Raw genomic sequence first — 14,072 nt, forward strand, 5'->3', positions numbered from 1 at the left:
TAGTTAGTTTTGTGACTTACTTATGTTTCTCTTTTCTCTAAAAATATTTTATGTAGATTGAAATCAGCACTCAATAAAAAAAGACAAGTCTTTTTCCACACGGAGTTGGAGACATAATATATAGAGAGCTGAAATAACTTTCTAGGCCCAGGATGGAGCCACTCCTGCCCAGGGTGGGGATGGGGGCGTGCCAGGTCAGCAAACCAAAACTTGGGTCACTTTCGTGTCCTCGTAAATGCAACACGACCAGAAATGCAGTCGATCCTTCAGTCAATCCCCAACCGCCAACCCAACCCTGGACCTTCTCACCCCAAACAAGGGTGACTGCAGGACCCCAGCCAATCAGGTATTTTCTCTTCCTTGTTCTTTATTCTTTATCCTATAAAAGCTTCCTGCTTTCTCGCCCATTTTGCAGTTCTCTGAAAAGAGACTGTCTACTTCATGAAGTGTTAAATAAAGTTTGTTTATATCACCTAAATTGTCCTCTTTAATCATTTTAAGAGTATATATATACTGTTATATACATATGTGTTTGTGTGTGTATGTATATATACATATACAAACATACACACTGGAGATACATACATATGTAGATCCACAACTGTACACTAATCATTTTTTAACCTTCGTATACTAAATGATGCTTTTCTAGAAATATCTAATTTCCTAAAGTTGATTCAAAAGAAATAGAAAATCTGAATATGTGAGTAACCTTGAGGGGAAATGGAACATTGTCAAACATGAACCTGAAGTCGGAACCAGCGTCCAAGGTGACTGTCCCCGGTCTTCCACTGAGTGAGCCCACGTGCTCCTGGAAGTCTGAAAACACCCAAAGCCAGAGCACTATGCAGTGGAGAAAAGGCTTGCAACCCCGTAATGAAATTAACCGGCTTCACGTTGGGCTTAGAATTAATATGTTTTCCTTTGTTGCCACGTGCAAAGACTGATTTTTAGCAATTGCCTCTTCAGTTGCTTCGCTTGCTTGGATTAAATTTGCTCCGTGATATTTTAAGAGTCATCAAAACCCCTGTGTAAACAGACACAGAACTCACAGTGACCCCAGTGCAATGGGTGCAGCCCGCCAACGGCCAATTTAATCAAGGGGGAATTCAGAGTATTCATCGCAAGCAATTGATTTTCAAGAGAAAAGTCAGCAGGATCAAACAGCCTGTTGGGATGAAAACCCTCTGAATCACCCTTACCACCGTATTTTCTAGCAACTAACTCCTGACTCCATATAGTGTAAGAGCCAAATTACTATAATTATCCTGCAACACAAGTGCCATATCAACATTATTTTAAACGTGGATTTTTTGCATAATCTTTCATTATTATCATTCAGTCTCCCATTTGGAAATATAAAACAACAACAAAGTGCGATCTACCCCCAAAAGAAGAAAGGTCACCAGAGAGAACAAATAAAAGGGCTATTTACATGTGAATGTACTAAGAGAGGTGTGTTTTACAGTCAAATACACTCTTGAAATTCATTAAATGCCTTCTCCCCTGCTTCATAAATATGGGCAAAAGACACATCGCCTACTGAGAAAATAATCCCAGTACATAACGATCATAACGAATATAAATAACGCCAGTTTTCTTTCGAAGACCTCCAGGTCCTATATACAAATGCATTTGTATTTCGACCACTGAGAAACGAATCTGCTTGGTGGCGAGCGCAGCAGAATCATCACTTAACCAGTGGCTCCCAGTGCTGAGGAGAGTAGGAACGTGGTTCCCAGTCACCCTGCGCTCTGTGTAATAACGGAGTCTTCAGAGGGTACCCTCATTCGTTGCTGCTGTTTTTAAAGATTTCAAAAGGGCTTAGAAACCAGTATCTGAATGAAGGTGGAAAATCAGCACTAGGTTTTATTAAATAATCAAAAGGCTTCTGGGGCAATGACCCTGACAAGACTGGTTGCAAGTCTGGATGGCCTCCTTCCTGGTAGGTTACCAGCCCAAGGGTTCCACCCAGGGAACCCATGCAAGAGTTTATACTGTTGATGAAGTAAAAATTCATATTCTAAGGAAAGTCATGGAAAATTTAAACGTAAACATTTTTCTCTGCCCCTTGTTCTCCTCTCTCCCCCTCTGCTGTGTATCTGCGTTGTGTATCGACATTATGCATGGACCAGACCTCCCCACTGGCGGAAGTACCTGCTCAACCATAAACAGCAACATTCTCCCCGCACCCACAAGCCAGCTCCTTAAAAGGTAACATTCCTGGGCTTCCCTGGTGGCGCAGTGGTTGAGAATCTGCCTGCTAATGCAGGGGACACGGGTTCGAGCCCTGGTCTGGGAAGATCCCACATGCCGCGGAGCAACTAGGCCCGTGAGCCACAACTACTGAGCCTGCGCGTCTGGAGCCTGTGCTCCGCAACAAGAGAGGCAGCGATAGTGAGAGGCCCACGCACTGCGATGAAGAGTAGCCCCCGCTTGCCACAACTAGAGAAAGCCCTCGCACAGAAACGAAGACCCAACACAGCCAAAAATAAATAAATAAATTAATTAATTAAAAATAAAAAATAAGGTAACATTCCTTCTTGACCTTGTAAGGGATCACAATGACCCACCACTTTGTACTTAAAGGTCTGGATTGTGCAAACTATCTACATCATTTAATGTACAGCTCTCTGTCTCAAAAACCTGTGTAACTGTGCTTTAACCTCTAAGGGGTAAAACAGTTCTCAGAGCTTTCTGAGAGGTTGTCCCTGGGTTATAATCCTCAATTTGGCTCCAATAAAATTTCCCATTTCTTTCTTAGATTGACTGATTAATTTTTCGTAGACACTGCCAACCTTGGAGATAATCATGTCAGCCTGGGCATAAGTCTGGAATTATTTATTTGTTTTGTCAACATCTTTAACAAAGCGTTAGAACTCACATAGTTACTTCTAGAAAATCAAAGTTGGCAAGAGTGGCTAAAGTTTTAGAAGAACGCAATTTTGTAACCTTCATATACTAAAAAGACATTTGGTGGTTAAAAAAAAAGATGAAATTTAAATTGTGACAAATATGAGTCAGTATATCAGGCTTTCATGAACATTAAGTAGAAGGGACCTTGTTGCCATGATCGGCATTATTACCATACAGCCTTGACCACAGGGCTCCAGAGAACCGCTGACACTGGATTCTAGGTATTACACATTGAATCGTGTCCCCACAAAACTCGTGTTTAACTCCTAACCCCTGATACCTCAGAATGTGACTATATTTGGAGAAAGGGCCTTTAAAGAGATAAAGTAATATGAGGTCAGATGGCTGGGCCCTTAAGCCAATGTGACTGGTGTCCTTATAAGAAGAGGAGGTTAGGACACAGACAGGAATAAAAGGGAAAACCACGTGAAGACACAAGGAAAAGAATCTACAAGCCATGGAGAGAGACCTCAGAAGAAACCAACCCTGCTGACACCTTGATCTCAGATTTCTGTATTTCCAAAGCTGTGAGAAAATGAATTTCTGTTGTTTAAGCCCCATGGTCTGTGGTACTCTGCTAAAACAGCCCGAGCAAACGTATACAGAGTCCTAGTGGGTCACTAGTTCAATAACTACGGAACGTACCAGGTGGTAAATACATGGTCTGAGATACAGAATGCAAACCTCTTGGCAGAAATACTGCTATGCTCTGTAGATGAATGTTTCATCCACATTTGGAATCCAAGTTAAAAGAAGAATAAACTAAAACAGAAAGCCACCCAGGCATATAAAATCTAACCTTAGGAAGAGAGGCTAGAAGGCCTGGGCTATCACCATCCGATACATCAGACTCGGTTTAGCCATTGTTTCTTAGCCCTGCCATCTTTGTTCCAGACATTTTCTCGCCCTGCAGAGGAGAGACCCTGAGGTAAGAAGCAAGTGTAAGTTCCATGAAAGAAATTTAAACAAGACACAAAGAAACATTTCCTGACAGCAAGAGTGATTTTCTTTCATTTAAAAGGCAACATTGCCATGTTTTTGGATGGAGATGTTATGAAAATTATATTTCAAAGGGCCTTTTAACTGTAGAGTAAGGGACTTGCCTGGTGGCGCAGTGGTTAAGAATCCACCTGCCAATGCAGGGGACATGGGTTCGAGCCCTGGTCCGGGAAGATCCCACATGCCACGGAGCAACAAAGCCCGTGCGCCACAACTACTGAGCCTGCGCTCTAGAGCCCACGAGCCCGTGTGCCTAGAGCCTGCACTCTGCAACAAGAGAAGCCACCGCAATGAGAAGCCCTCGCACCGCAACAAAGAGTAGCCCCCACTCGTCGCAACTAGAGAAAGCCCACGTGTAGCAACAAAGACCCAAGCAGCCAAGAATAAATAAATAAATAAATTTTAAAAAATAATAAAATAAAATAAAGGTAGAGTAAGCAGCACTTTCCCTGGGTGGGTTGGTTATAAGGGGCTGCCTTGGATATTCTTCGGGACGCCCATGATTCTGTTGTATGAAATTGTATTTCTCCCTGCCAAGGGCACGTCGAGGTCACAGAGACTCTGTGTGGTGGGCCCTGTGTACGTACTGAGATGCACCTTTCAGGGCTCTTTCAAAACCGAGACTCCCACTCCCCAGGTCACACCAGCCGACGTGACAAACAAAAGTTTTGTCTTTCACTTGTTTTCAGTTTTTTAATTTTAACTGGTAAATGTGTCGATGCCAATACAGCTGTGGAAATGCAGGCTGTGCCCTATTTTGCCTTCTGCGTCATCAAGAAAATTGCCAGCTCACTCCGGTTCCAAAGTCTTTATTGTGATGATGCAGTCAACAAAAGACAGCCTGATTTGCAGTCACTGGGCAGGGCCAGTGGTGGAGCCAACTGGAAAAAAAAATATTGTCTTGAGCCATCGTATTGTCGCTGAAGGAAAATATTCATAAACTGCCAGCACACGGTCGCCGCTGCGTGTTCACTAAGCTTTCAGACTCTTGCCATTTGAGGGATCTTAGATTTCATTTAGTACAATCTCCCACACAAGCAGAAAGCCCTTTCCTGAGCAGCTATGACTCTTTATGAATTCTTCCAATATTTGGGGAACTTGCTACTTCTAAACTAGGTACTCCACTTAATAAAAAATAAACTTTTACTAGATTTTCCTTATACTGGGACAAAATCTGCATCCTTATGAGGCAGGAGATAGATGGGCCCCAGGCTGAGCAGCTGGAGTTTGTCCCCTGTGGACAGATACTCCAAGGTAGAGATAATAGCAGGAGGCTAATAGGAGAGGCTGAGCCCCACCCAGATAAGAGATAGAGACCACATATTTCTCATTCTCGAGGTCAAGGAGAACTTCCCGACTCCACATGCACAGAAAGGCTCCTTGGAGGTCAAAAGGGGAGTGATATCAACCTACCCATAGTCCTCTCCACTAGAATCCATCTTGACTAAGAGAAGCGCACGCACACATGGGAGAACCCTGAGATAAACCAAATATGGACTCAGAACCAGGCAAAGCAAGATGATTGGCCAAAGGAAACCCAGAAGAAATGCCCCATGTAAGTGATTTAAACTACCACCCTCTCTCTCAGTCCGCCCGTGTGTCTATTCACACGTACTCTCTTTCCTCCTAATAAACACTTTGTTTTACTACTTTCCGACTGTGTGGGAATTCATTTCTGCAAAGCCGAAGGGGCAGGGCCTTGTCACTGGATATTGGTCTACTGGCTAGGATTCAGCGCTCTCACTGCTGTGGCCCAAACTTGATTCCCGGTCAGGGAACCGAAATCCTGCTTCAAGCCGCTGCAGGCCGAGGCCACCCAAGATCACTTTGACTTTGTTCACATTGGTTCCAGTTTAGTCCCAAGGTTTAGTAGATAAAAACCCAAATGTACAAGTGTGTGTAATAATTTGTATATGAAGAATAGGTGACTAAAAAAATGGGATCATGTAAAAATTATTCAAGTAAAATGCAAAGTGAATGTGTATGGTTACACTTTTTAGATCCAGTGGAAACTTCTGATACTGCTGAAATGATGAGACAGCAAGCCAATCACAATGTGTGCAGTAGCTAAAGAAGGGGGACCACTGTGTGAGCTCAGGAATGTCAAGCCGTGACATTGTTATTCTGTTTGGAAGGGTGGAGGTTCATGTGAAATTGCAAGTCTCACGGATGGTGGGAAAAGAGCAGACCTTGAGTCCAGGATTTGAGAACAAGAGTTCATTTGGGAGGTGACTCCAGGAAGCACAGTAGGGTGGTGAGGAAGAGAGAATGGGAAAGGAAGGCAGCTAACAAAACACATGGCATCACACAGATCACCAGCTAGAACTTAATCTCCTGGAGGAACGTTGAGAAACAGCAAAAAACTTGTGTCTCAGAGCTATCCCACCCGAGGGGTGAGGGAGCTGGGGTATTTATACCCCGACTCCTGTCAGTTGTGTGTAAATAAATGTTTTCACAGCTGGTGGGAAAAGACTAGACCAGCAGTGTCTTGGGGTGTGTTCTCTCAGAGGCAGAGTATGAGTCAAGGATTCAAGCATGACTGTTTACTTGGGAGTTGGTGGAGAAAGTAGCAGTAGGGGTGCAGGGACAAGAAATAGGGAAGCAGAGGCTGCTCCTGGGGTGTCAATGTCCTGGCACTTCCAGTCTGCCTCTGGAGCAGGGCAGAGTGGCCTCACACGGTTCTGACAAATCCCACAGACACAGAGGTGGAGATTCCAGAAGACGGAAGTTGTCCAAAGCACTCGTGTGCACGCGCATACACACAGACATCACCGAGAACTCCTAAAAGTGATAACTCATTAAATAACTCATTGAAGTGAAAAAATTGATCATGTATTTGTGTAGTAGACCCACCATTGGAGTTTTCAATCACAGCCATCCTAGATAAGAAGTCACCTTGCCAAGCCAAAGCCTCGGTTGGGTTCTGGGTGAGCCCCTGTTGAGCTGTAACACCTTTCGGGAGTGTGGGCAGGTGTCACTTTTCCTAGCTCTCCTACATCAAGTTATGAGGATAATATGAGATGATATATATGAAAATCCTTTGAAAAGTAAAAAGCATAAACAAAATTGAAGGCATAGGGCATAATGGTGTGTACCCATTGAAACAAGCATTTTAGTTCATATTTTAGAGAAATTATATTTCCTTTGACTTGAGACTTTCATCAGAAAAAAAAATGGACAGCAGATCATAGGACATTTCAGATTTTCTCTGGAGCCTCATTCTTTGCTGCTGTTGATGGGAAGATCGCAGCAAAATGTGCTGATGACTCTTTTCTTAGATATAATGAGCTGCTGACGATTTGAGAATCCATCCCTGAGTTATTTGGAAGTCTACAATAGTGCTCCCTAGTGACAACTTCATAATCACCTTTCCATCAGTGAACATAAAGCTGGATTTTCAAAAGGAAACAAGGCACACAAAATAACAAGAGAAGTTTTCCTATCTCCTTTACTTACCATCCTGTTCTAGATCAACTAATTTTAAGTAAAAATATTAAAGGTGGTAGAGAGAAGTAAGACTTCTTTCAGCTTCCATATCTCTGGGGCTTTTTGCTAGACAGAGGTACTAGATAGATTATGTGTGTTTTGAAGTCCAGGGTTCAGCCTAAATTTTGAATTTTGTTCCTGCCCATAAAGTTTCTAAGATAGGAACTTCCGAGTCATTCTATGTAACCTCAGAGCCACTCAGAAACACACTGGAAAGGACTATATCTTTTCAATTTATTTTTAATAATGACAACAGTCACAGGCAGAGGAAAAATGACTTCAATTTTTTCAGAACTTACTCTGTGTTTGGCACAGAGCTAAGGATATCATGTGGATTCTAATGTTTAATCTTCCCAACAACTCTTTGGGTTCGATACTATTTTTATCTCCATCTTAGACATGAGAAAACTGAGCCATAAAACTTACTTAATGCTGCCTTCGAGAAGAATTTATATTGTATTGATACATTCGAAAGTGACAATGATAACTTTTTGTTCAGGACTGTCTCATGCTGAAAAGTCCTTCAGAACTCTCCTGCGTCTCTGCTGAGAAGCAAGGGCAAGCCAGCCTTCACCATTAGACAATAGAGACCTCAAAGCTCTCTTTCAGGAAGAGCGCCGTCATCAGTACAAAAGGGAACCACCTCTCCAGCTTCAGCTCTGCAAGTTCTTTGTAACGACTGTGAACATTCAGACGAGCTCCCTGCACTTGGTTTCCCATCCAGCAGGTAAGATCTGCCAAACCCACACCTGCTGTTGTTTAGATCAACAAGTCCTCTCCTTGTCAATCATGCCCCCAACACACTCCTCTTCCTGTTTTTTTGAACAGTCTTGGTATAATCTCTCAGACACAAGAAAGTAGAGCAATTCAAAACGCCCCGATTTTAACCTGGGAAGACTCAACTAGGTGAAAGGCCAACCACAAAAGTGATAATAATGACCGCTCGAAATGATGGTCCATGCTGACTGAGCGCTAACTTTGCCCGAGACACTGAATAAAGCCCTGGATGTGAGTGGTCTCGGCGAGACCCCACGTGGGAGGTATTACTACTATTCCTATTCTATGAATGAGGAAACCCAGGTTTGGAGAAGTGAATTTACACACTCTCCTTGCATCTGCCTGATTTAAGAACCGAAACACTTAACCTCAGAGTTACTCATGGATACAGGAAGACCTCATTAAATTAAAATACCAAAGTTTGAGATGACCTAGTTTCACTTGGTGAAAATCCTAATACAGACATTATTTTAGAATCAGTGCAAGTATTGACTACTTGCAATAGACCTGTATTACATAATAATTTGTTGAAGACATAAACACAGAAGCTCTAACTGCTGGGATTAAAACTTAAAGGCATATATGAAAAAGAATATATATGTATATATATACACATATATGTATAACTGAATATATATGTATATGTATAACTGAATCACTTTGCTGTACACCTGAAACTAACACACATTGTAAATCAGCTATATATTTCAATTTTTAAAACATTTTAAAAAGAAAAAACTTAATATAATTTCTCGAGTTCTTGACTTGAAAAATTCACTCATCATATTCAGGTTTTGTGTTGTACGTGTGTGTCTGAGTAAAATCCTGAAATGCTATCAATTATTTCCCCACAGCTTACCTCTAACAATGAACATCCTGAAGGTAGATGTTCTGAATTCAGGAAAGCTTCAGTGGCAAGGCTGCAGTGCACCCTTGACTCCCTGTGCTCACAGATACATGCACAAGAATGAGATGGACCAGGAACTACTCCTGAAAGGGGACTGGAGACAGAGCTATAGTAGGTGCCACCTAGTTCCAGCACATAGCCAAGAGCACAGCACAGCATGTAAAGCTTGAATTCCTGACACGCTCCTGTGATGGCCACTGTACCTGAACTTCCTTGAACGCTTAGCTCTTGGGGTGGCTCCAGGACGTCGTCGGGATGCGGGGTGCAGAGTCCGTGGAAGGGCCCCAAGTCAAAGCACTCATGCAGGAGCTGCATGTTCACTCTCGAGCACACACTCATGAACCCGACAGCTACACCTTCCACCTGAAACGTCCAAAACATCTCATGACTGTCCAACCTCAGGTGAATGCTCAACATGAAACTCCCAGGAGCCCCAGCCCATGGGCACCCGGAGATGTCTGAGGGAGGGAGCAGCCCTAGTGTCCAGAGCAATGCACGGCATACAGGACAGGCTCAAAAAACAATGCCATGGATGACCACTGTGGGCAATCCCAGAGGTGGGTATATAACTTAGGGAGGCCACCAGGGTGTTCTTTAGGGAAAACTCTTTGGAACTTTGCCTAGACAATGCTCATGCCTGCCCCATACCCTTTTATTTCCCCACTGCAAGCCCAGCCCTCCCATCCACTCTCCTCCCCTCCACCATGCGGTTCTCAGGAAGACTGGCCATTGTTCCAGTGGCCATCCGGTTGACCCCTGGTTCAGAGAAAATTCATGGTCGTTCACTCCTCATCAGGTAGGAACTCTTCGATTTTCTTAAACTCATTTATTTGTTTGATTGGATGGTCTCATGGGGAGGAGATGTGAGGAAGGAGGTTTGGTGGGAAGCTTTGAGTGAAATAAACTCATTGCACCTGTTCACCAGGTGTGTTTGACCTACAACTGCATCACCTCCCAGCATCCTACCTGATTCTGAACCTCTTGCAATGGCCCTCATAATTTTAGGCCTTTGATGAGGAACACATAAGTGGGAAGATGAGGGTGACAGTGTGACATAATAAGAAATATTTGGTCTTCATCCCTCACTCCTGGCACAAAGCTCCTAAAACACTTGTAATTTCCTGAGAGGAGCATCTTTTGTTTTTCATAATTAAGCCCCTTTCAATCACACCTGAGTTTACACTAAAGAGGTGAGTTTCGGAGCGTGGGAGCTAGTTACCAGAGGAATCAACCTTGTGATTAGAGGGTTGGAACTTTCAGCCCTGTCCCCTCGACCTCTGGGAAGAGGAAGGGGGCTGGAGATTGAGTTCAACCACCAGTGGCCAATGATTTAATCAGTCGTTAATGGAACCACCAGAGAAACCCCTAAATGATGGGGCTCGGGATCTTCAGGCTGGTGAACACACTGAGGTGCTGGGCGGCGGTGAGCCCAGAGAGGGCATGGAAGCTCCCCACCCCCTCCTCCCCACCTCCCCCCACTCACTTCTTCCATTTGGGCTGTTCCTGAATTGTATCCTTTACAATCAATCGATGGTAGCAAGTAAAGTGTTCTCCTGAGTTCTGGGAGCCTTTTCCAGCAGATTGTCACACCTGAGGAGGGTGTCATGGGAAACCCTGATTTATAGTCGGTCAGTTGAAAGTACAGGTGACAACCTGGGTCTTGTGACTGGCATCTGACAGGGGCAGGGGACAGTCTTGTGGGCCTGAGTCCTTAAACTGTAGGGCCTGTGCTAAGTCTGGGCAGTGTCAGAAGTGAATCAAACTGCAGGACACCTAGCTGGTGTCTAGGAAGCTGGAGAGTTGGCTGGTACGGGAAAAATGCAACACATTTGGGGTCATAAGTATTGCGAGTAGAGGAAACAACTTATCTTTTTGTGAGTAACTCGCTGAGCTAGTACCTATTACTAGTACTGAAATATTATAAATTAACAACGAATTTTAATTCTATCAAATTTTAATACCACATTGAGAGATGACTGTGATTGAAATTATTATGTTCCATCGGTAATTCTGTATTTCATTCTTCTCTGCAAGGAAAGCATTTAGAATTTTAAAAGAGGCGAGAGAGAATGCAGAGTTCTTAGGTTAACTAATCTTATTTGGTGGTAATTATTTTGCGATATGTACATAAATCAAAATGTTAGGTTGGACACCTTAAACATATACAATGTTATGTGTCAATTATATCTCAATAAAACTGGGAAAAAAGGAAAATAGATAAATTTCACATAAATAATTCCTTTGATCATTATGTGAGTTTTAAGCAAATTCTGGTGACTGATTTGACTCTGACAGCTCTTATAAGAAACCAGCATTTACTGGGCGGGTGCGATCCCACCAGAATTCAGACTTTATTTCTCTAGACAGCCATTCCATCCAGGAAGCAGAATGCAACAGGACTTCCCTGGTGGTGCAGTGGTTAAAAATCTGCCTGCCAATGCAGGGGACATGGGTTCAATCCCTGGTCCGGGAAGATCCCACATGCCGCGAAGCAACTAAGCTCACGTGCCACAACTACTGAACCTGCACTCTAGAGCCCGCGAGCCACAACTACTGAGCCTGTGCACTACAACTACTGAAGCCTGCGCGCCTAGAGCCTGTGCTCTGCAACAAGAGAAGCTACCGCAATGAGAAGCCCGTGCACCGCAACGAAGAGTAGCCCCCGCTCGTCGCAACTAGAGAAAGCCCACGTGCAGCAACGAAGACCCAACACAGCCAAAAATAAATAATAAATTTAAAAAAACAAACTCAACAATCGTCAGCATTCCCTGTTCCTAAGAATGCAGCATCATTCCATAAATGCCCAGTCAGAGAAAATGGTTAATACTTTAACTTCCTAAAGTAGAGAAAGAAGCTACAACACTCCTTTAAACAACAGAGAAAAAAATTAGGTATTAAACTGTTTGTTCTCAAATGTTCTCTTCTGGTTTAAAACCACTTGTTATCAAAGATGTGTTTGAAAAGTAAAGACTCCCTGTACTTTCTCCCAAATACTGGAATACAAGAAGAATTTTTAAAAATTAATTTTTTCCATGCATATTCTTTTCTTTACATGCTCCCCAAAATACTAGCTGTAAAAGGCTGGATTTACACAGCTGTTTTATAAAGCCATCGACACTTTAATAGAAGTCCAAAATACACATTTTAATTTTTTTCCCAAATAACAAGGGATTGTTTGTCTTGTTTGCACGCGTGAACAAAGGCTGCATAGCCACAGTTGTCTGGCTTCTCTGTAATTTTAGGCCCAAGACTCAGCAGACGCTGATTAACCAATCCCTCTACCATATGTGCAGAGAGAGCCGGCCAGCCTCCCTCTCGGCAGGGAAAATTGGCATCCATCTTGGTTCACATGGAGATGTCCTTCTCATCTAGAGCCACGCTGGCACGATGCAACTTCCATGGCCTGAAATACCTTTTGCTGGCTTCATGGCGAGCTGCATGTGCATGATAAGAATGTATTATTTATAAGACTGCTGTTAGTAATGAGCTATTACACTAATGGATCGTCTTGTTTGGAATTTGATTTCAAATGGCATGGATCACACATTCTGATGAAAATGAGAAAAACACGTTTCACCATTAGGAACAAAGATTTCACGTCCTCCAATTCTGCAACCTGTTATATTCCCATCTTTCATCTCAGGACTGTGACAATTCACAAAAGTGAAGAATGACGGGCTCAACAGAGCGAGGACGTATTGTGGAAGTGTCTGCTTTTTCCTTCGGGTTTCTTTGGGATGACTGCTCTGATTTGAGAAGCACTGTTCTTAAATATGAATTTGTGGGAGTATTCAAATGCATCTTTGTGTGTGTGTGTGTGTTTTCTGGAAAAATAAATTGATTTGATGGACTTGTTTTTCTTACGTGTACAGCGAAAAGGCACTGATTGCTGGCTGCTGTCTGTCTTCCAGGTAACCAATACTTTCCACCACAAAGGTGCCTTTAGTTATCTCACACTGGAGAGCAAGCTGGGAGTTTGTTGTTGTCCTTGGTTTTCCCTGAGGATCCATATGCTGATGCATAAAACTCAGATCGCTATAAACCACGTGTGCAGTGGCCGCGCCTTCACAAGCAGGTCCATTTATAGGCCCGTGTGCACTGCATCGTTCATGCTTCCATCTAAAAAGCCCTACGTCACCCACCCCTTCTGGGTACCCTCATTGTGACCACTGCCAGCTCTGATCCTTCCTGCCTGATGTCAAAGGCATGGCTGGGCTGGCAGGCTCTGCCCCAGTGCCTCCTCGGACCGCTACTGCCCACGTCGCGGATGCTGCCGAGGCAGACGCTCTGCCCATCTGTCTCTAGGAGCTGCCCTTGGCCTCCAACCGCCCTGCCCTGAAATCGCAGTTTGGAGTAAACACCAGATGTCAAGGTCAGCCAGGATAAAGTTATGAAAAGCAACTTGCAGCAAAGTGATGACTCAGAACTCCTCCAAAGTTGCGATTAAGTCTAAGAAAGTGCTCGCAGTTAAAAACCTTTAGTCGAGGGTCCCCCAGTGGTGCAGACATGGCTCTCAGGGCATCCACACCCATGGCCTGTGACCCATGGACGGGTTTGGGAAGGGACAGGCTTGGTGTACTATGTCCGTTATCTCTGGTCACCTAAAAGTATAGTGTGCTGGTTAATTAATGCCTAATCGGCATTGTAGGGAAAAGCTTATTTGTAACATTTGCCAATTTCTGTGGTGTAAATATTCCCGTTGCAGCCCATTGTAACCTCTTGGTGTGATGTCACTGAGTAGAGAATTGGGAGAAGATGCGCAGTAGCCGTAGCTACAGTATTTCCACTCTGCAGAGACCACAGCTATAAATGACCCCAAGAGGACACATAAGAGTAAAACAATTACAAAGTAATGAATTTTGAGAATTTATTAATTTTGTTTTTAGTATAATTTACTACACTGTTAGTTGATATAACTTAATTTTTGACAATCGCTGTGTTTAACAAGCAGCTTGCCAAGTTCCTAAAGATTTAGCAACTGGCTCTC

The 14,072-nt window shown here is 43.4% G+C and overlaps 1 protein-coding gene across 1 annotated transcript in view; it reads right to left on the minus strand.

Moving 5' to 3' along the window:
* Positions 1–14,072, minus strand: part of CFAP61 (cilia and flagella associated protein 61) — a 253,462-nt gene that overhangs the window by 202,975 nt on the left and 36,415 nt on the right. Inside the window, exon 8 of the mRNA XM_068565240.1 lies at positions 9,289–9,448. Coding sequence (XP_068421341.1) covers positions 9,289–9,448 — 160 coding nt within the window. The remainder of the gene's footprint in view (positions 1–9,288; positions 9,449–14,072) is intronic.

The sequence above is a fragment of the Eschrichtius robustus genome, chromosome 16, assembly GCF_028021215.1.
Source record: "Eschrichtius robustus isolate mEscRob2 chromosome 16, mEscRob2.pri, whole genome shotgun sequence".
Lineage (NCBI taxonomy): Eukaryota > Metazoa > Chordata > Mammalia > Artiodactyla > Eschrichtiidae > Eschrichtius > Eschrichtius robustus.